The sequence below is a fragment of the Schistocerca cancellata genome, chromosome 1 (genome assembly GCF_023864275.1).
Source record: "Schistocerca cancellata isolate TAMUIC-IGC-003103 chromosome 1, iqSchCanc2.1, whole genome shotgun sequence".
NCBI lineage: Eukaryota > Metazoa > Arthropoda > Insecta > Orthoptera > Acrididae > Schistocerca > Schistocerca cancellata.
In genome coordinates this window covers 1,138,480,677-1,138,503,391 of record NC_064626.1, presented here as the reverse complement: position 1 = coordinate 1,138,503,391, position 22,715 = coordinate 1,138,480,677, and the positions used below count along the sequence as shown (strand labels likewise).

General features: G+C 42.6%; 1 protein-coding gene across 1 annotated transcript in view; it reads right to left on the bottom strand.

Moving 5' to 3' along the window:
- Window positions 1-22,715, bottom strand: part of LOC126134931 (LIM domain-binding protein 3-like) — a 196,265-nt gene that overhangs the window by 152,037 nt on the left and 21,513 nt on the right. The window contains exon 3 of the mRNA XM_049915196.1: window positions 17,531-17,740. Coding sequence (XP_049771153.1) covers window positions 17,531-17,740 — 210 coding nt within the window. The remainder of the gene's footprint in view (window positions 1-17,530; window positions 17,741-22,715) is intronic.

The window sequence follows — 22,715 nt, the reverse complement described above, 5'->3', positions numbered from 1 at the left end:
GTAAAATGAGTTTTTGGCATTTATGGCATTTATACAATATTAATTTACTGTATGCAATTTTTCTTTGAACATATTCTGACTGCAAATTCACAGTCGTAGTAAATCTCCAGTAACCGTTTTCTCCACAAGATCAAGTGCGTTTTTGCCCTATTTGGGTGCTCTTTCCTTGAAAGTAGGCCGTATTCTCGAGAAACATGGTGTTAAAGTGATCTTCCTGCCTCCGACGAAGATTGCAGCATTACTCTGCTTTGTAAAGGACTATTTATTGATTCGTAAGGCTGGTGAGTATCAGATTCCTTGCGGAAATTGTGAGAAGTCATAGCTCATAGGTCAAACAACACACACCGTTCATGAGAGATGTGTGGAACATTGAAGATACACACGCTTACCACAAACAGACAAGTCAGCTGTGGCCGAACAATGTATTGATACAGGGCATTCCATTAACTATAGTGATGTGAAGATTCTGACATCCACCTCCTCCTTTTGGGATTCTGTCTTCAAGAAAGCTGTAAAGATTAGAGTAGCTAATAATTTAATAAGTAGAGATAATGGTTTTAATTTGGACAAAGAAGGTATCTGGCTCTTGGGGTAATTAAACTGCAGAGAAGTCGTCATTGTGTCATCGCCGCCAAAACATACATCGGTAAGTGAATCAAACGTCTGTACACCTTCGCCACAGACGGCGCGTGTGTAAGTATATCTCTTTGTTGCCGACCAGCGTCTGTAACTCGTAGGCATGTACCACCGCGATGGAGCATATTACGCCACACTTGGCAGTTTTGCGTTGGTCATGCGACTCTGTCTGAGGATGGCTCTACGTGGACCAAACTTTAATGGAAGAAATTTTATTTGAGCGGCTGCATGCCCGAAATTAAAAATAGACGTTATTTGAACTTAGTGCATGAGAATCGTGGATGAATTATTATTATTATTCATGTTATTATATTTAACTAGTTGGCTGTCCATAGACCACGATAAACCTTTACGCATTCTCATTTGTTGTTTAATCGTTTAAGCCAGATTTTTCACCAGTTCACTTTGGCTACCGATGTTTCATCATCATCATCATAATCATTTAAGACTGATTATGCCTTTCAGCATTCAGTCTGGAGCACAGTCCCCCATATAAAATTCCTCCATGATCCCCTATTCAGTGCTAACATTGATGCCTCTTCTGATGTTAAGCCTATTACTTCAAAATCATTCTTAACCGAATCCAGGTATCTTCTCCTTGGTCTACCCCGACTCCTCCTACCCTCTACTGCTGAACCCATGAGTCTCTTGGGTAACCTTGCTTCTCCCATGCGTGTAACATGACCCCACCATCTAAGCCTGTTCGCCCTGACTGCTACATCTATAGAGTTCATTCCCAGTTTTTCTTTGATTTCCTCATTGTGGACACCCTCCTGCCATTATTCCCATCTACTAGTACCTGCAATCATCCTAGCTACTTTCATATCCGTAACCTCAACCTTATTGATAAGGTAACCTGAATCCACCCAGCTTTCGCTCCCATACAACAAAGTTGGTCGAAAGATTGAAAGGTGCACAGATAACTTAGTCTTGGTGCTGACTTCATTCTTGCTGAAGAGAGTAGATCGTAGCTGAGCGCTCACTGCATTAGCTTTGCTACACCTCGCTTCCAGTTCTTTCACTATGTTGCCATCCTGTGAGAATATGCATCCTAAGTACTTGAAACCGTCCACCTGTTCTAACTTTGTTCCTCCTATTTGGCACTCAATCCGCTTATATCTCTTTCCCACTGCCATTACTTTCGTTTTGGAGATGTTAATCTTCATACCATAGTCCTTACATTTCTGATCTAGCTCTGAAATATTACTTTGCAAACTTTCAATCGAATCTGCCATCACACCTAAGTCATCTGCATATGCGAGACTGCTTATTTTGTGTTCACATATCTTAATCTCACCCAGCCAGTTTATTGTTTTCAGCATATGATCCATAAATAAAATGAACAACAGTGGAGACAAGTTGCAGCCTTGTCTTACCCCTGAAACTACTCTGAACAATGAACTCAATTTACCGTCAGCTCTAACTGCTGCCTGACTATCTATGTAAAGACCTTTAATTCCTTGCAAAAGTTTGCCTCCTATTCCATAATCTCGTAGAACAGACAATAACTTCCTTCTAGGAACCCGGTCATATGCCTTTTCTAGAGCTATAAAGCATATAAAGCATAGATACAATTCCCTGTTCCACTCGTAACACTTCTCCATTATTTGCCGTAAGCTAAAGATCTGGTCCTGACAACCTCTAAGAGGCCTAAACCCACACTGATTTTCATCCAATTTGTCCTCAACTAATACTCGCACTTTCCTTTCAACAATACCTGAGAAGATTTTACCCACAACGCTGATTAAAGAGATACCTCTGTAGTTGTTACAATCTTTTCCGTTTCCATGTTTAAAGATTGGTGTGATTACTGCTTTTGTCCAGTCTGATGGAACCTGTCCCGACTCCCAGGCCATTTCAATTATCCTGTGTAGCCATTTAAGACCTGACATTCCACTGTTTTTGATGAGTTCCGACTTAATTTCAAATGGTTCAAATGGCTCTGAGCACTATGGGACTTAGCATCTATGGTCATCAGTCCCCTAGAACTTAGAACTACTTAAACCTAACTAACCTAAGGACAGCACACAACACCCAGCCATCACGAGGCAGAGAAAATCCCTGACCCCGCCGGGAATCGAACCCGGGAATCCGGGCGTGGGAAGCGAGAACGCTACCGCACGACCACGAGATGCGGGCCCGACTTAATTTCATCCACTCCAGCTGCTTTATTGCACTGCAATCTATTGACCATTTTCTCCACTTCCTCAAATGTGATCCTATTTCCATCATCATTCCTATCCCATTGTACATCGAAATCTGAAACATTACTCATCGTATTTTCACCTACATTGAGTAACTCTTCAAAATATTCCCTCCATCTGCCCAAGGCATCAACAGGATTCACCAGCAGTTTTCCTGACCTGTCCATAATACTTGTCATTTCCTTCTTACCTCCCTTTCGAAGACTGCTAATTACACTCCAGAATGGTTTTCCAGCAGCTTGACCCAAAGTCTCCAACCTGTTTCCAAAGTCTTCCCAAGATTTCTTCTTGGATGCTGCAATTAACTGTTTGGCTTTGTTTCTTTCTTCAACATACCTTTCTCTGTCTACCTGAGTTCTAGTATGTAGCCATTTTTGATACGCCATCTTTTTCCTTTTACAGGCTGACTTGATTGTGTCATTCCACCAAGCTGTTTGCTTCATCCTACCTTTACACACTACTGTTCCAAGACATTCTTTAGCCACTTCTAGTACTGTGTCCCTGTACCTTGTGCATTGCTTTTCCAATGACTGTAATTGCCTACATTCAACTAACTGGTACCTTTCTGAGATCACTGTTATGTACTTGTGCCTGATTTCCTTATCCTGAAGTTTCTCCACTCTTATCCTCCTACATATGGACCTGACCTGCTGCACTTTCGGCCTCACAATACCAATTTCACTGCAGATTAAATAGTGATCAGTGTCATCAAAGAATCCCCTGAATACACGTGTGTCCCTCACAGCCTTTCTGAATTCCTGATCTGTTATTATATAGTCAATGACAGATCTGGTTCCCCTGCCTTCCCAAGTACACCGGTGAATGTTCTTATGTTTAAAAAATGAGTTTGTGATTACTAAGCCCATACTGGCACAGAAATCCAAGAGTTGTTTCCCGTTCCTGTTGGCCTCCATATCCTCTCCAAATTTTCCCATAACCTTTTCATACCCTTCTGTTCGATTTCCAATCCTGGCATTAAAATCACCCATGAGCAGAACACTGTCCTTGTCCTTTACTCTAACAACTATGTCACTGAGTGCGTCATAAAAACTATCCATCTTATCTTGATCTGTCCCTTCACAATCCGAATATACTGACACAATCCTAATTTTCTTGTTAGACACTGTCAAATCTATCCACATCAGTCGTTCGTTTACGTATCTTACTGCAACTACGCTGGATTCCATTTCTTTCCTGATATAAAGCCCTACATCCCATTGTGCTATTCCTGCTTTGACTCCTGACAGGTAAACCTTGTATTCTCCCACTTCCTCTTCTTTCTCACCCCTTACCCGAATGTCACTAACCGCTAAAACGTCCAACCCCATCTTTCTTGCAGCCTCTGCCAACTCTACCTTCTTCCCAGAGTAGCCCCTATTGATATTAATAGCTCCCCATCTCGTTAACATTCGTTTGCCGAGTCGTATCTTAGGAGTCCCTGGTTTGTCAATTGGAGGTGGGGCTCCGTCACCTCCAAAGGTCCGAGGCATTTTGCTCTGATTGTTGCCAGCATCATATTTAAAGTACCAGGGAAGCAGGTTGCTAGCCTTACTTGCCCCGATGTTTATCTTACAAATTTCGCACGAGTTTTCCATTAGTCATTTCGAAAAGTCCCAAACGTCTCTAGTAGCGTAATAGATATTCTGAAGATTGTACATGTTATGGGTGTATGTCCATTTTCCAAATATCCTTCGTAATGTTCATATATCGAGATACAGTTGTCTCTCCCGTCCCATCCACCTAGAGTCGGGCACTCTTTGAATGCGGCCGCAAAACCCAACTCTTGGCCTGCACATTACGTAAGTAATTTTCTAGCCTTTGGGATACCATTTTTAAAGGTGGATAATACTTTTTTTAAATTTAGCTCCTGTTGTTGCTGTTGCTGAGGTCTCCAGTCAGCAGACTCCTCTGATACAGCTCTGCACACCTAGCCTCTCCCTCCATCCCCCCCACCCGACTGCCTCCAGCTGAACCCGCCTCCAGCTGAACCCAGCTCCAGCTGAGCGCCCCTTCCCTTCACCGTCTCCACTCCCCATACTTCCCTCAGTTCCCTGACACTTCAGGACATGACCTATCAACCTGACCCCTTCTCTTAGTCAAGATCTGCCATAAATCTGTTTTCTCTCCAGTTCGATTCATTACCCCTTCATTAGTTATTCAATGGACCTACCTATTGTTCAGTGTTCTTCTTCTGCACCATATTTCAAAAGCTTCTGTTCTCCTCTTGTTTCAGCTTTGTATCGTCCATGTTTCACATCTGAACAGTGCTACTCTACAAATTCAGGTAAGACTTCCAAACACATACATATATTGTCAATGTTACAGATTTTTTTTTATTTCTCGTAAATGTTTTTCTTCCTATTGGCAGTCTCCATTTTATATTCTTTCTTCCTGTTGTTGTTGCTGTGGTCTTCAGTCCTGAGACTGGTTTGATGCAGCTCTCCATGCAACTCTATCATGTGCACGCTGCTTCATCTCCCAGTATGTACTGCACCCTACATCCTTCTGAATCTGCTTAGTGTATTCATCTCTTGGTCTCCCTCTGCAATTTTTAACCTCCACGCTACCCTCCAGTACTAAATTGGTGATCCCTTGATGCCTCAGAACATGTCCTACCAACCGATCCCTTCTTCTAGTCAAGTTGTGCCACAAATTCCTCTTCTCCCCAATTCTATTCAATACCTACTCATTAGTTATGTGATCTACCCACCTAATCTTCAGCATTCTTCAGCAGGACCACATTTCAAAAGCTTCTATTCTATTCTCGTGCAAAATATTTATCGTCCATGTTTCGCTTCCATACATGGCTACACTCCACACAAATACTTTCAGAAACGACTTCCTGATACTTAAATCTATACTCGATGTTAACAAATTTCTATTCTTCAGAAACGCTTTCCTTGCCATTGCCAGTCTACATTTTATATCCTCTCTACTTCGACCACCATCGTCCGCAGCTCGTGGTCGTGCGGTAGCGTTCTCGCTTCCCACGCCCGGGTTCCCGGGTTCGATTCCGGGCTGGGTCAGGGATTTTCTCTGCCTCGTGATGACTGGGTGTTGTGTGCTGTCCTTAGGTTAGTTAGGTTTAAGTAATTCTAAGTTCTAGGGGACTGATGACCATAGATGTTAAGTCCCATAGTGCTCAGAGCCATTTGAACCATTGTTCGACCACCATCAGTTATTTTGCTCCCCAAATAGCAAAATCCCTTTACTACTTTAAGTATCTCATTTCCTAATCTAATTCCCTCAGTATTACCCGACTTAATTTGACTACATTCCATTACCCTCGTTTTGCTTTTGTTGATGTTAATATTATATTCTCCTTTCAAGACACTATCCATTCCGTTCAACTGCTCTTCTAAGTCCTTTGCTGTCTCTGACAGAATTACAATGTCATCGGCGAACCTCAAAGTTTTTATTTCTTCTCCATGGATTTTAATACCTACTCCGAATTTTTCTTTTGTTTCCTTTACTGCTTGCTCAATATACAGATTTAATAACATTGGGGAGGGGCTACAACCCTGTCTCACTCCCTTCCCAACCATTGCTTCCCTTTCATGTCCCTCGACTCTTATAACTGCCATATGGTTTCTGTACAAATTGTAAATAGCCTTTCGCTCCCTGTATTTTATCCCTGCCACCTTCAGAATTTGAAAGAGAGTATTCCAGTCAACATTTTCAAAAGCTTTCTCTAAGTCTACAAATACTAGAAACATAGGTTTGCTTTTCTTAATCTAGCTTGTAAGATAAGCCGTAGGGTCAGTATTGCCTCACGTGTTCTAACATTTCTACGGAATCCAAGCTCATCTTCCCCGAGGTCGGCTTCTACCAGTTTTTCCATTCGTCTGTAAAGAATTCGCGTTAGTATTTTGCAGCCGTGACTTATGAAACTGATAGTTCGATAATTTTCACGTCTGTCAGCAGCTCCTTACTTTGAGATTGGAATTATTATATTTTTTTTGTAGTCTGTCCGTCCCTCGTGGTCTCGCGGTAGCGTTCTAGCTTCTCGAGCACGGGGTCCCGGGTTCGATTCCCGGCGGGGGCAGGGATTTTTCCTGCCTCGAGATGACTGGGTGTTGTTGTGTCGTCTTCATCATCATCATTCATCCCCAATTACGGTCGGAGGAAGGCAACGGCAAACCACCTCCATTAGGACCTTGCCTAGTAAGGTGGTGCGGGTCTCCCACATCGTTCCCCTACGCTCTGTAAAGAAGCATGGGACTTCATTTCCATTTTTCATTTTCTTGAAGTCTGAGGGTATTTCGCCTGTCTCACACATCTTGCTCACCAGATGCTAGAGTTTTGTCAGGACTGGCTCTCCCAAGGCAGTCAGTAGTTCTAACGGAATGTTGTCTTCTCCCGGGGCCTTGTTTCAACTCAGGTCTTTTAGTGCTTTGTCAAACTCTTCACGCAGTCTCACATTTCCCATTTCATCTTCATCTACATCCTCTTCCATTTCCATAATATTGCCCTCCGGTACATCGCCCTTGCATAGACCCTCTATATACCCCTTCCACCTTTCTGCTTTCTCTTCTTTGCTTAGAACTGGGTTTCCATCTGAGCTCTTGATATTCATACAAGTGGTTCTCTTTTCTCCAAAGGCCTCTTTAATTTTCCTGTAGGCAGTATCTGTCTTACCTCTAGTGGCAGACTTTCTTCCTATTGCCACTTATTGAGCTGCTTAAATAGCAAAACTCATCTACTACGTTGAGTATCTCGTTTCTGAATATAATTCCATCATCACCACGTGATTTAATTCAGCTACATCTCATTAGCTTTAACTGATTTCTTCCAGGAGCACTAGTCCTGCGAAGTATGGCAACAGAACTTGTATGAAGTATGGAAGGTACTGTAGGAGACGAGGTACTTGTGGAGGTACAGCTGTACAGACGGATCGTGAATCATCTCTGGGCTGTTGAGTTGGCAGAGCGTTGCTTTTGAAAGATAAAGCTCCCCAGTTCCGAGTCCCAGTTTGGCACACAGTTTCAGTCTGCCTTGCAGTTTCTATTACCCCTGTTTTCCTTCTGCTGGTGTTCATCTTATAACCTGTTTTCGATAGGCATGTCATTTAAAAAATACTTTTGAAATTAAAACAAATTTCTTTACAGCGTCACCATCATCATCTTCGTCTTGAGCTATTTCTCATCCACTGCCGGGTACAGGATTCTTCCAGACTCCTCCATACATAGTGATTTTGAGCTTTTCGCGTCTAAGTCACGCCTCTTTCTCGATGTCGCCACGCCGTCCTCTAGGTCTTTCCTAATGACAAGGCACGCCACACTGACCCTCCGTTCCCCTTCTCTCCGAATATTTCACTTCACAGTATGCGCAGTGCATCTCCATACCTCCATTCGAGTTTCGTAACAGTCCTCACTCAACGCTGAAAGTCCCACCTCCCCCCCCCCCCCCCACCTGCACATAGACACATGCACAGTCAAAACAATGAAAGGAAAAAAGTTTGTCACTTACTACATCTTCGCCTTTCACGCAGTAAAACCTCAGCATCAAGTGTGAGGTTTTAATTTATTACTTCTTTACCCTCAAGTCGATTCGCAACACATTTTGCAGACAGTAACCACATATACCAATGAGTGTTTGTGCAAAATCTTTTCATTTTACAACACAATGTTCAGAAGTTAGACGCCATAAACAATGAGATCAGTGAAAACCTACCATTAAAAAAAAGAACAAAAGGTGAGCGCAAATTTCCCAGACTATACTTATCCAGTGTTTGATAATGAAAGCTCTTAGTGACTTCCAGCCAACTTTAAACATAATTTCAAACCTCTCCTAAACTTATTCTCGCTCAAAGTAATGAAAGGAACACAGTCTATCGCTTACTTAACGTTCGTTCTTCATACAATAAATCTTCAACATCAAGTATGACATTTTAATTTACTATTTCCTTAGTACTAACTCTAGTCAACTACTTAAAGAATCTGGAAAACTGGGTGGGAGAAGTGGAGTGGTATTGCTGTAATTTCCAGTATTATTTGTCTTGAAGAAGTGTTTCTCTTATGATACAATACTTTTCCCAATCTATCCCATTGTAACAGTTAAATCTGTTAATAGATAAGTCTACACTAATACAGAAAGGGGAAACGCTGGCTCCACAAATCTCCAAACGTTCTTGACCCATTTACTTCAAATTATTACGTGGTACTCTAACAAAAATTCGGACAGACGGACGTAAATTTTTACGCTGTGTGAAGGCGTTCTGTTAAAATTGACTGCGAGAAGGAAAATGATGTGCTGATGTGCTGTGCAGTGAAAAATGTATTGTTTCGTTTCCTTTCTCGCATTCGGTATTACCTATGACTGCGGGGCCATCAAACCATTACACAAATTGTTTCAACCATATACAGGGTGAGTCACCTAACGTTACCGCTGGATATATTTCGTAAACCACATCAAATACTGACGAATCGATTCCACAGACCGAACGTGAGGAGAGGGGCTAGTGTAATTGGTTAATACAAACCATAAAAAAATGCACGGAAGTATGTTTTTTAACACAAACCTACGTTTTTTTAAATGGAACCCCGTTAGTTTTGTTAGCGCATCTGAACATATAAACAAATACGTAATCAGTACCGTTTGTTGCATTGTAAAATGTTAATTACATCCGGAGACATTGTAACATAAAGTTGACGCATGAGTACCACTCCTCCGCTGTTCGATCGTGTGTATAGGAGAGCACCGAATTACGTAGGGATCCTAAGGGAACGGTGATGGACCTTAGGTTCAGAAGAGACTGGAACAGCACATTACGTCCACATGCTAACACCTTTTTATTAGTCTTTTTCACTGACGCACATGTACATTACCATGAGGGGTGAGGTACGCGTACACACGTGGTTTCCGTTTTCAATCACGGAGTGGAATAGAGTGTGTCCCGACATGTCAGGTCAATAGATGTTCAATGTGGTGGCCATCATTTGCTGCACACAATTGCAATCTCTGGCGTAATGAATGTCGTACACGCCGCAGTACATCTGTCGCCGCAGGCTGCCACAATACGTTGTTTCAACTCCTCTGGGGTTGTAGGCACATCACGGTACACATTCTCCTTTAACGTACCCCACAGAAATAAGTCCAAAGGTGTAAGATCAGGAGAACGGGCTGGCCAATTTATGCGTCCTCCACGTCCTATGAAACGCCCGTCGAACGTGTACCTCACCCCTCATGGTAATGTACATGTGCGTCAGTGAAAAAGACCAATAAAAAGGTGTTAGCATGTGGACGTAATGTGCTGTTCGTGTCTCTTCTGTACCTAAGGTCCATCACCGTTCCCTTTGGATCCCTACGTAATTCGGTGCTCTCCGATACACACGATCGAACGGCGGAGGAGTGGTACTCAAGCGTCAACTATAGGTTACAATATCTCCGGATGTAATTAACATTTTACAATGCAACAAACGGCACTGATTACGTATTTGTTTATATGTTCAGATGTGCTAACAAAACTAACGGGGTTCCATTTAAAAAAAAACGTAGGTTTGTGTTAAAAAACATACTTCCGTGCATTTTTTATGGTTTGTATTAACCAATTACACTAGCCCCTCTCCTCACGTTTGGTCTGTGGAAACGATTCGTCAGTATTTGATGTGGTTTACGAAATATATCCAGCGGTAATGTTAGGTGACTCACCCTGTATATTGTCTCTCCATGTACATCATTTTCAACAATAATGTGCTGTTTTGTTTCATTCCTCGCAATCAGTTTTAAGAGAAAACCTGTACAGCTCTTTTAGGACGTTGGTATTCATGGCTTACTGGCTTATAAAATCTGAATCTTCCGTAACTTTGTAATGCTACCAGTTCACATGTACGCGAATTAATGTCACTGAAAATTATGTCTTTACAAATCCAGCAGCTGTAGAGGTCTGTGTCGTGCCACATACACCAACGATCACACCTGATTTACACACTCAACGTGAGCGAATCAGGGTTTCTCAAAGAATGTTCAAGGGCGAACACTGAAATACGTTGGAATCGACTTAGGATCAGGGCATTTTTACTGTGGCCAACTGTTTGTGAACCCCCACTGGTAGTTGAGAAAACCAGTTCACTCTCTTACAACACAGTATCCAAATCATGAAAAATTTTGTATATTCTGCAGTTTTGTAATTGTATTGTGTGCAAGAAAAGTAAACAACCATTAAACAAAGTAAAAACCGAAAACGAAAACAAAGGAGTCTTCTTCATTTTCATTCCATGACATTTATTGTAATTTCGAGTTCCATGTCTTCAAAGTAGGTGTAGTCGTTCGAGGAGCAGAATTTTGCATCCTGACACAAGTACCAGAGATACCGCAGACTATGACGTGCATCGAGTTCCCAAACATATTTAGCAATTACGAAGCACTGCCATGTTCGCTAGCAAATATATGTGACAACTGCGCATTTATGCCAGACCGGGAGTCGAACTCGGACTTCAGTGCTTATCGTGAGCAGCCATACTGAGCACTAGTGAGTCTCAGCACGTGGCCACGGTCATGACAAACTCTCACTGACACTGATTTGAGTCGCAAACACTGCAGTCAGAGGTCCTCGCACCTGTTTTATGGGAACAGCACAACAGTCGGAATGGAACTGGTGAACGACCTAAGTTATGCATTACATTGCAGGCTTTGTATAGCTGATATGATTTCACGTCGTTGCTACTTCATCGATTTCATCCCCATCGATTCGTTCATTTCATGTCAGTACATTTAATTAACTTTAGTAAGCCAATGTCAGTGAACTATTGTAAACATGCAGCGTGTGTTTAGCTGCGCTCTGCTCGAGCGCTGTTCGTGTAACAAGGTGGGCAGCGGGACGACTCACAGTGTTACCATGTGGCGCTCCAGCATATAGTGTCATCCCGCCGTGTCTCTCCACTGCGTTTGCTCCAAAGTGTGCGTAGAAGATAGAATTGATTTTCATGTTGCCTATGACGTGAGGAGGGGGGCGGGCAAGGGAGGGAAGAGCACTTTCACATATATATATATATATATATATATATATATATATATATATATAGGCCGGCCGGAGTGGCCGTGCGGTTCTAGGCGCTACAGTCTGGAACCGAGCGACAGCTACGGTCGCAGGTTCGAATCCTGCCTCGGGCATGGATGTGTGTGATGTCCTTATATATATATATATATATATATATATATATATATATATGGCTCTGAGCACTATGCGACTTAACTTCTAAGGTCATCAGTCGCCTAGAACTTAGAACTAATTAAACCTAACTAACCTAAGGACATCACACACATCCATGCCCGAGGCAGGATTCGAATATATATATATATATATAAAGAGGAAAAGGAGTGAGTTTATGCTTCACAGGTCTAGAAAAGCCTTTGACTGAATGAAGTGGAACAAGATGATGGAAATTCTAAAACTGAACGAGGAGAAGTGAAGGAGTGGAAGGTAGAAAGCAACCATGATGCCAAGAAGTGTTATGACAGACAGGCTTGAAGTTGAAAGAGGTGTATGAAAAGGTTATTGTCTTTTACCAGCTCTGTTTACCGTACATAGGAGAGACGCGATAATGGCTGGTTGATACGGGGGATGAACGAAACAGCGAGGTCATTGGAACAATCCCAGTGTCTGCCCGAAGTGATTTAGCGAAATCCTGAGAAACCTAAATCAGGATGGCTGGATGCGGATTTGAACTGTCTTCAGTGTGTGCTAACGACTGCAGACTCGATAATGAACACGCTATACAGAGAGAAGAAAGGAGCCTGGAAGAGGAGCTGCGTCAGATCTGTTGATGACATGGCACTGCTTGGAGACTGAACAATCTCTCTTCAAAGATTACCTGTTTGGACTTTTAGAAGGTTTGGAAGAGTGTGGTACGAAAATCGGCACAGAGAAAAAGTTGATGAGAGTACATACAAAGAAGGTTTGGTGGTGAATCTGAACAGATTGCTCAGTACAGGTATTTGGGGAGTGTACTAACTGATACGTTGACGAGTGAAAAAGAAATATGATCAAGAACTGCAGGGAAAAAATTCCTTTCCTGCAAAAGGAACTCTTATTATGCAGAAAAATGTGGTTGGAGTTAAGGAAAAGATTGATTAAATGCTTTGTGTGGAATGTTTTTCTGTGCAGCTGCAAAGGCTGGACACTGAAGGAGAGAGAAAGAGAAAAAACTGAAGTGTTCGAGGTATGGGTTTGGAGGAGAATACAGAAAGAAAATCGGTGTGGATAAAGTAAAGACCACTGAAGCAATGGAGAAGATAAAGGAACTGAGAACTCCCCTAAATCTGCTTAAGGGCAGGAGAGCGGACTGGGTGGGGCAACGATTCCAACAACAGCTATGAGAGGTACAGTGGGAAAACGAAAAAAACATGGAGCAGAAATAAAACTGGCGCACAAAGTGAGAAGTGGGTGGTAGTGGACTGCGAAGTAATTGTTCCATAACAGGGTCAGATGCAGAGGGCAATGGTGTCAGGAAACTGTCAACAGGCAGAACACCTTACCATGACGATGAAAATCAAATGCAGCAAGTGAGGCTTGAGAAGCGGAAGTGACAATATTTTTAGCGTGCAGACTGTCGAAGGGAGAGTTAGCGGTGCCCCCAGACACAGGCGCAGAGATGCAGAGCTACTACAGTTCAATTCTTTTATCTTGGCGGCTCGCGCACGCACGCCCAGACGCGGGAGCTAGTTTCAAACGAGGCACGAGCCAAGAGAAGCAGCGCCATAGTATAGTATAGTTCGCAAATTTAGGCGCAGTTTATGAAGTAAAGCTATCACGGCTGCATTAACCCTTTCGCTGCTAAAGAGACGTGCTCCCCGCATTCCGCGCTGTGCGCGATTTTGTCATCACTGCACTGCTCGCCTGTGCAGACACATGGTGTTCCGACTGCTTTGACACACTTATCATTCGATTTCACAAAAATTATTTCGCCCAAAAATTGATTTTTACACTTCTTCTTGACTGATACCTTTCCCCCCATAAATGACTTAATTTTGTTTAGATGTTCATCGCAGTTATTGTGCAGCATTAAATGTAGTAAACCATTGCACGAAATTTTGAAGAGTTTGTAGAAGTAAAAGTCCATAGCGTATACTTTCCGTATGGTGGATTTTAGTTGCCACAATGTGGAGAATGAAAAGTGGAGAAGATACCTAAGTTTCATATAAAATTTACTGTATAACAATATCTCATTTAATTTAAGTACCAGATGGGTATCGTATGTAATATTGAGAAATATTCCGTCTTTCGCGACTGTAATAAAACTTTATTTATACCAGAGTCATTTCGCTTTTTTCTAAAACGTCCTGATTAAAACAAACTTGGCGAAGTACAAAAAACTGAATTGTGGACGTAATAAAACATAGAAACTAAAATATATTGTCAGTGAGGCGCAGTGCGCAAACAAGTTGTGTTTGTCACAAAGGACAGCAAATACTTGCCGAAACATAGGTAGACGAAAACATGGAATATGATGTTGCCAAAGCAGCGAAGCAAAGAATTGCGTCAGACAATCAAGTAGCTCGGCAACGTACGAGCCTAAATCCTGCTCTAAATAATACTTTCAATACTGTCGCAAAAGAATATATCTCAATATGAATAGTAAAACAGCGACTGCGGAAGAGAAGATATACAAACAAAACAGATAACATGAATATTGTATGTTTGCTTTTCATTGTTTTTAATAGCTGTGAAAAGAAATATTGGAGGACAAAATTAGAAAAAACGAAAACTTATTATGATTATAATGAAGAGACAAAGCACTAGAAATTTCAAAAAATTACATTCAAACGAATAAAATTCATGACGTAAGACACTTCGATATTGTTTTTAAATAAAGAAAACATTAAGGACCGAACAAGGTTTGAACTCTGAACCTTGCACTAAGCAGCCAAAACCTTATCCATTACGCTAACGCAGCTCGTCGTTCAACCGACTTCCTGGAGGATGATACAAGTATAGCTATCATACCCGACAGACAAGAATTAACTGGTGAAATTGTAAACGATGTTTTTCAGAAAATCATTAAGTGATTCTCTGCAAATGGGCTCTCATTAAACTTTAACAAAACACAGTATATACAGTTCCACACAGTAAATGGAATGACCCCATTAATAAATATAGCCTTCGATCATAAATCGGTATCTAAGGTAGAATATTCAAAATTTCTAGGTGTATGCATTGATGGTGGGTTGAACTGGAAAAAAACACACTGAGGATCTGCTGAAACGTTTGAGTTCAGCTACTTATGCTATTATGGCCATTGCAAATTTTGGCGATAGACATCTGAGTAAATTAGCTTACCATGCCTATTTTCATTCTCTGCTTTCGTATGGCATCATATTCTGGGGTAACTCATCACTGAGTAAAAGTGTGTTCATTGCACAAAAGCGTGTAATCAGAATAATTGCTGGAGCTCATCCAAGATCATCCTGCAGACACTTATTTAAAGAGCTAGAAATCTTCACTGTAGCCTCACAATACATATATTCTCTTATGAAATTTTGTTATTAACATCCAAACTAATTCAAAAGTAATAGCAGTGTACATGGCTACAACACTAGGAGAAAGGATGATCTTCACTACTGAAGGTTAAATCTAACTTTGGCTCAGAAGGGGGTAAATTATGCTGCCACAAAAGACTTTGGTCACTTACCTAATAGCATCAAAAGTCTGACAGATAGCCATATAGCATTTAAAAGGAAATTAAAAGAATTTCTTAATGGCAACTCCTTCTACTCATTAGATGAATTTTTGGATATAGTAAGTGGGTAATTTCCCAATCTCAAAAAAAAAAAAAAAAAAAATATTGAGTGTCATGTAATATTTTGTCTAACGTAATATCTTGTATAGACACCTTTTATTAACCTGACACGTTCCACATCATTATGAAGTGTCGTATTCATGATCTATGGAACAAGTACTAATCTAATCTGATCTAATCTAATAAAACATCACACAAAATACCGACAAACACTGTTGATAGGACTATGAATTACTGACGTTTCGTCGAGGTACAATAGGAAATAAACAATTATCACTGTACTTTGCTGCAAAAAAAGCGGTTCGTGAGAATGATACAAACACCTTCCCTTGCTATCGCCTGAATTAGGATGCTTATTACTTGTTTGGTTTAATTCATTAATACGAGGTGCATTCAAGTTTAAAGGCCTCCGATTTTTTTTCTAATTAACTACTCACCCGAAATCGATGAAACTGGCGTTACTTCTCGACGTAATCGCCCTGAAGACGTACACATTTTTCACAACGCTGACGCCATGATTCCATGGCAGCGGCGAAGGCTTCTTTAGGAGTCTGTTTTGACCACTGGAAAATCGCTGAGGCAATAGCAGCACGGCTGGTGAATGTGCGGCCACAGAGAGTGTCTTTCATTGTTGGAAAAAGCCAAAAGTCACTAGGAGCCACGTCAGGTGAGTAGGGAGCATGAGGAATCACTTCAAAGTTGTTATCACGAAGAAACTGTTGCGTAACGTTAGCTCGATGTGCGGGTGCGTTGTCTTGGTGAAACAGAACACGCGCAGCCCTTCCCGGACGTTTTTGTTGCAGTGCAGGAAGGAATTTGTTCTTCAAAACATTTTCGTAGGATGCACCTGTTACCGTAGTGCCCTTTGGAACGCAATGGGTAAGGATTACGCCCTCGCTGTCCCAGAACATGAACACCATCATTTTTTCAGCACTGGCGGTTACCCGAAATTTTTTTGGTGGCGGTGAATCTGTGTGCTTCCATTGAGCTGACTGGGGCTTTGTTTCATCCATTGTCACAACTGACGAAAAGAAAGTCCCATTCATGCTGTCGTTGCGCGTCAACATTGCTTGGCAACATGCCACACGGGCAGCCGTGTGGTCGTCCGTCAGCATTCGTGGCACCCACCTGGATGACACTTTTCGCATTTTCAGGTCGTCATGCAGGATTGTGTGCACAGAACCCACGGAAATCCCAACTCTGGAGGCGATCTGTTCAACAGTCATTCGGCGATCCCCCAAAACAATTCTCTCCACTTTCTCGATCATGTCGTCAGACCGGCTTGTGCGAGCCCGAGGTTGTTTCGGTTTGTTGTCACAAGATGTTCTGCCTTCATTAAACTGTCGCACCCACGAACGCACTTTCGACGCATCCATAACTCCATCACCACATGCCTCCTTCAACTGTCGATGAATTTCAATTGGTTTCACACCACGCAAATTCCGAAAACGAATGATTGCACGGTGTTCAGGTAAGGAAAACGTCGCCATTTTAAGTATTTAAAACAGTTCTCATTGTCGCCGCTGGTGGTAAAATTCCATCTGCCGTACGGTGCTGGCATCTCTGGGACGTATTGACAATGAACGCGGCCTCATTTTAAAACAATGCGCATGTTTCTATCACTTTCCAGTCCGGAGAAAAAAAAGTCGGAGGCCTTAGAACTTGATGCACCTCGTAGAATATGAAGCAACTGGTATAAAGAATGCTTTTTCCAAACTTTCTATAAAAGAAAGCCTGCTATCAAGACACTGCTTTTGTACAATTACTTTATTTATGACCGAACGTTTCTAAAACTGAAGCCACTTGTCCGTGCTCCGCACTGCAATCGAGCTCTGGCAACGTCGTTCTCTGTTCATTGACTGACTATGTTTTGTGACGTCAGATGCGCAGAGCGAACCTAGACTCTGCCGCCGTCGTAAATGACGCGCACTATAACTAGCTGCTGCGGCTCACGCTCGCGGCGGTACTCGCCTTGGTGGCCCAGTTGGGGTAGGGGTCCGGGCTGAGCGCCATGTAGCAGTGGGCGCCGCGGTCGTGCGGCAGCGGCTGCACGGCCAGGAAGTGCTTGAGGTCGTGCGCCAGCATCGACGAGACGCCGGGCCGGTCGCCCGCGCCGCGCTCCGCCGCCGCCTCCGTGCCCAGGCGCCGCATCATCTCCGTCAGCTGCGCATAAGCCGCCACGGCAGAGTCGTTACAGTGAGGTACTGCCCGAAAAAAAAAGTTCAGTCGCATCTCAGTGGTGCAAAGACTGCCGACTTGCTTCAAGTGTTCAGCAATGTAAAATTGTCCACTCCACAAAACAAAAGAAAGCAGTACCGCACGACTACAGTATCGATCAGTCACAGCTGGAATCAGTCAACTCGTACAAATACCTGGATGTACCACTCTGTAGGAAGACGAAGTGGAGTGATCACACACAATAGACTCAGTCGTAGGTAAAGCGGGAAGCGGGTGGCAGCCCTCACTTATCCTTCTTTTTAGGTCTTCCCCCACTATGTCAGTTAGCAGCAGTCTGCCACACTTTTCAGCCTTCCTCTCGAGAGCGAAACAGGTACTGCAGTCAGCATCCTCCATTATCTCTTTGATGTATTCTAGTCTCAGTCTGCCTCTCGCATTTCCCCCTCCTACTGCCACTTCAATCGTGCTTCTTACTATGCCGTCACCTTTAAAAAAAAATTTACATGTTCCACATCCACGAGGATCTCCTCAGCATGGCTCTATGGAACGAAAAACTAATCTAATCTAACCTAATCTAATCTCTCGGCAGACAGCCGAAGCCACTTGTCCCTTCCGCGTTTGATCACCTTCGGGTGACGAGGCTTCTCTTTCTCCACTCTACGGAACACCTCTCCCCCCACTATGTCGTCTATTCAGGAAGTCTCGAGCATTCTGCAGTAGCACCATATCTCTACTTCTCCGAGTGCCTGCGTTTCACTTCCATACAGCGGCACACACTAAACAAATGTCTTCATGGGATTTTCCCTGAGACCTACGTCTATACTGTTCGATGTGAACAGGTTTCTTCTCTTGTTAAAAGCAGCTTTTGCCTCGTGGACTCGGCTTGCAATGTGTTTCCTTGACCGTGTGATGGCTCTTTATTTACGTGACCATTACGGTACTCCAACCCCAGTTCTCGATACCAGTAATATCGTACTACTTTTGAAACGGTGCAGTAGTTTCCGCTCTATAAGCATCAGGTTTCACTGCTCGCTCGCACCGGGAAATAGAAAGAAGAGGCGGCTCAGCAGCCAATTTCATTACACGACGCGGCCGGCCGCGGGTGCAACAGAACCCATGTGGACGGGTGGAAAGAAATGTGTCAGGCTTCATAATACGTATTTATATGTGTCGTGTATTATGCATTTCTTATACGTGAATGTGAATCTGCACATGAACTTTCCTAATCCTCCTCCCACCTTTCCGTAAAGCGTGGCCAAATCTTTGTTGGGAATTAGTTCTGTAGTATAGTAGTGCCAACCTTACTCCTGCGTAGGGGATCAGAGAGACAGCACAGGCAGGTAAAAGTCAAAGACTTTGCAGTGTCACAAGATTTGGGGTGGAGAGGTTGGTCACGGCCAAGTGGTTCGACCACCCCCTCCACCGGGGCCCAGGAAGACCTCCGGGTACCCGCCATATTCGATGAGCGGAGTGTTACAGAAGACAGGTAAGTGAACAGACGTGCCCTCAGTGCGTCTGTCTCAATGTTCAAGCATGGAAGAGAGGTATTTGAATATTTGTACTAATTCTTTTATCTCCAGCTTCGGATTGTGTAAGGAAATGAATGTTCTCGTTTAATTTCGGAAATTTGACCCCCATTGTTAATTAATGTATATGGTCCCCAGTTTGCCCGTTATCCTCCTCACATGGTGAATGTCCTATGTAAAATATTGGGAGACTTTGGTGGTATACATTTGGCCAACGCAATTCCGTCTTACCCATAGAAATGTGCGTGCACATTAGTATATAATATACACGAGCTATAAGTTGTAAAATTGTAATATCTGTAAACTGAAACAATTGCTGCAATCGCTGTAAAGTCGAGTGATAATGTTCAAAGTAAGTAGGTAATCAACTGTCATCAATCTTTAACATACCTTAAAAATCACAAAGAAGTCAAGTTAAAGGAATTCATTTAAAATAAAAGCTATAGAATGCAAGGACCCACACATCAGCGTGTGAGCCCTCCAGCCCCTTGCCTAGTATCGTACAGAAAGGGCACGCTCTCTAGGTAGCGCTCTCAAGCTCCCCTCCCCAGTTATCCGTTGCGCAATTTTCATTCAGGGCTTGACGACATCAACTTTCATCCGGCATCCCTAGGCAAGGAAGTTAGACGCTAAACTTTCACTTTTCTGCGAAGTAACAGACATATTTTTGTGACAATATTCACATTTGGTTTATTAATGTATAGGTACTCCGATGTATCGATATATTACAGTGATATGGTTCTTACGTGTATTCATTTCTGTGAGACTATCATAATCTTTGACTTACTTATAACCGTTTTGGCGCGAATGCGCACAGAGCAGTCTTTGTTTCACTTTGCAGAAGTTAAGTTGTTATTTCGCTTTGTAAAAGAACAGTTAACTCTTGTGTTTGGTTAAAGTGGAAATTAAATATGTGAAGATTGATAGAAAACTGTTTTCTTGATGATGTGACAATTAAGAAGAAGTATATGTGAATTTACAAGAAGTTTAATAAAAATGTGGATCGTGAACACGAAGTCAAAAATTATTTCTGCCATACCATTGTTCTGATCTGGGATTGTTTGATCATTAAGAATTTCCTGAAAAACGCATTTGTTAGGTCTTCAAATATTGCTAAAATACAGAGCTGGAGCTTCTAGCAGTCAAAGTGGACTCACCCTATAATCAACAAGATGAGCCATAACAACTTCGACGAAATCTACGTGGGAATCCATTCAAGATAAGTGCCAAAATTAATGACTTTTTTACAGTGACTTCATTATTTCCATTCTGACGATACCATCCACAGTCAATAACTTTGTTGTTGCCCGATAAAGCGATCATATGCTGCGTTAGCAACATTATTAATCTGATTTCTAACCTACTTTGCAAGTGGTGGTATTGTTAGAACCTTCTGCCTCTTTACGTAGGCAAAGGATTCGACAGCCTCCTGTCACTCAGTGTTAAGTGAGCATTGCACAACGCTGTTCTGCCTGCTAACCACTAAGATTTCCGTTTTACATTTATTAATCTTCATATTAGTGGAACAGTTGGGGTGCTTTCTCCCTGGACCAGCAAGGCTTCTAAATGTTTTGCATATTTACTCAACACTGAGACATTATCAGCAAATCTCAGCCTGTCTATTTTCTTACCATGAATCTTCATCCCTCATACAGCTTCTAGTTTCTCTCTACCTTCATATCGTCTGCAGTTCACTTGCAGGCCTCAGCTCCTGCACCGGTGCACTTAAGTCCAAGTGTGCCGTCCATGATTTCCACTCCACATCAAAATATTTTATTCTGCATTACCACAAGGTCATCAGTCCCCTAGACTTAGAACTACTTAAACCCAACTAACCCCGTCCTCGCACCTTTACTTCTGCCCGAGTTCGAGTCTCGGTCCGGCACACAGTTTTAATCTGCCAGGAAGTTTCATATCAGCGCACACTCCGCTGTAGAGTGAAAATTTCATTCTAGGAACATCCCCCAGGCTGTGGCTAAGCCATGTCTCCGCAATATCCAATATTCTTTCTTTCAGGAGTGCTAGTTCTGCAAGGTTCGCAGGAGAGCTTCTGTAAAGTTTGGAAGGTAGGAGACGAGGTACTGGCAGAAGTAAAGCTGTGAGGACGGGGCGTGAGTCGTGCCTGGGTAGCTCAGTTGGTAGAGCACTTGCCCGCGAAAGGCAAAGGTCCCGAGTTCGAGTCTCGGTCCGGCTCACAGTTTTAATCTGCCAGGAAGTTTCACATCTACTGCCCTCTGAATGTAACCATTCAACAAGACAGGAGAGAATGGGCAACCCTGCCGTACACTCTGCCTAATGCTAACTTCTTCTTGACGTTCTTCACATGTTATCACAGCACCCTCTTCTCTATACAGTCCCTGCTTCACTTTTCTGCCCTTATACTTAAAATTCAGCAATCTTTCTCATCATCTTAAAAAGCTCTCGCCAGTCTACCCTGTCAATTGCTTTTTCTAAGTCGATGAAGGCAGTGTATGCATCCTGACCCCTCTTTAGTCTTTTCTCAAGCACTAAACGTAAGCCAAGCATTGCTTCTCGTGTGCCTACATCTCTTCTAAAGCCAAACTGATCATCTGTGAACATTGCATCTATACTGCCTTCTATCCACTTTAGAGTGATAGAGGTTGATATCTTTGAGGCGTATGTTACCAGGCTCAGGGTCCGACATTGTTCACATCAGTGCGCAGATGCTTTCTTCGGTATGTGCACTGTGAAACATTTTTAAAACTCTGTTGGGAGCCTCAGTTTCGTATGTAACTTGTATGAGATGGAACAGTTCCTCATGTATCTGTCCCCCAGGAGTTCTGATGGTATATCATCAACTCCAGTGGCTTCCCCAGGTTTCAGCTGCCTGACTGCAAGGTCGAACTCATCGTGCGCGATATAGTCCCCCTCTTCTACGGAATCGATTTACTCAGTGTTCTCCAGTTCCAGATCTTCATTATTTCTCGTATACAGCTTTTCGAGATGTTGTTTCCACTTTTCTAATATCTCTTCCTCCTCTTATAATACTATTCCAATTTCATTTTGGACTCCACTGCATTTTATTTGTCTGTTTCCAAATGACTGTGCAACTGATTTATAGGCAGATTCCAGCTTTACTACCTTCATTAGTTCATTCACTTCATTGCATTCATCTTCCAAGAATTGTTGTTTAGCCTTTGTTGACTGTCAGCTGATTTCATTCCTCAGTGTTCTGCATTGCCTTTGACCTTCCTCGGGGTTATCTCGCTTCAGATTATGTCTTAAATTTCTTTCTTTTACCATGTTTCCTGTAAGCCTTTCTTTTTCATGCATTGCCTCCTGTTTCCCAATTGCTTCGTTTGCTGCTCTTAAGATATTGTTTTTCAAGGACTCCCGTCTTTCTTCAACATTTCTGCGGTCGTTAATTGTTAACTGTAGCCGTGTTTGTCTGTTGCTCATATGTCGACCTAACC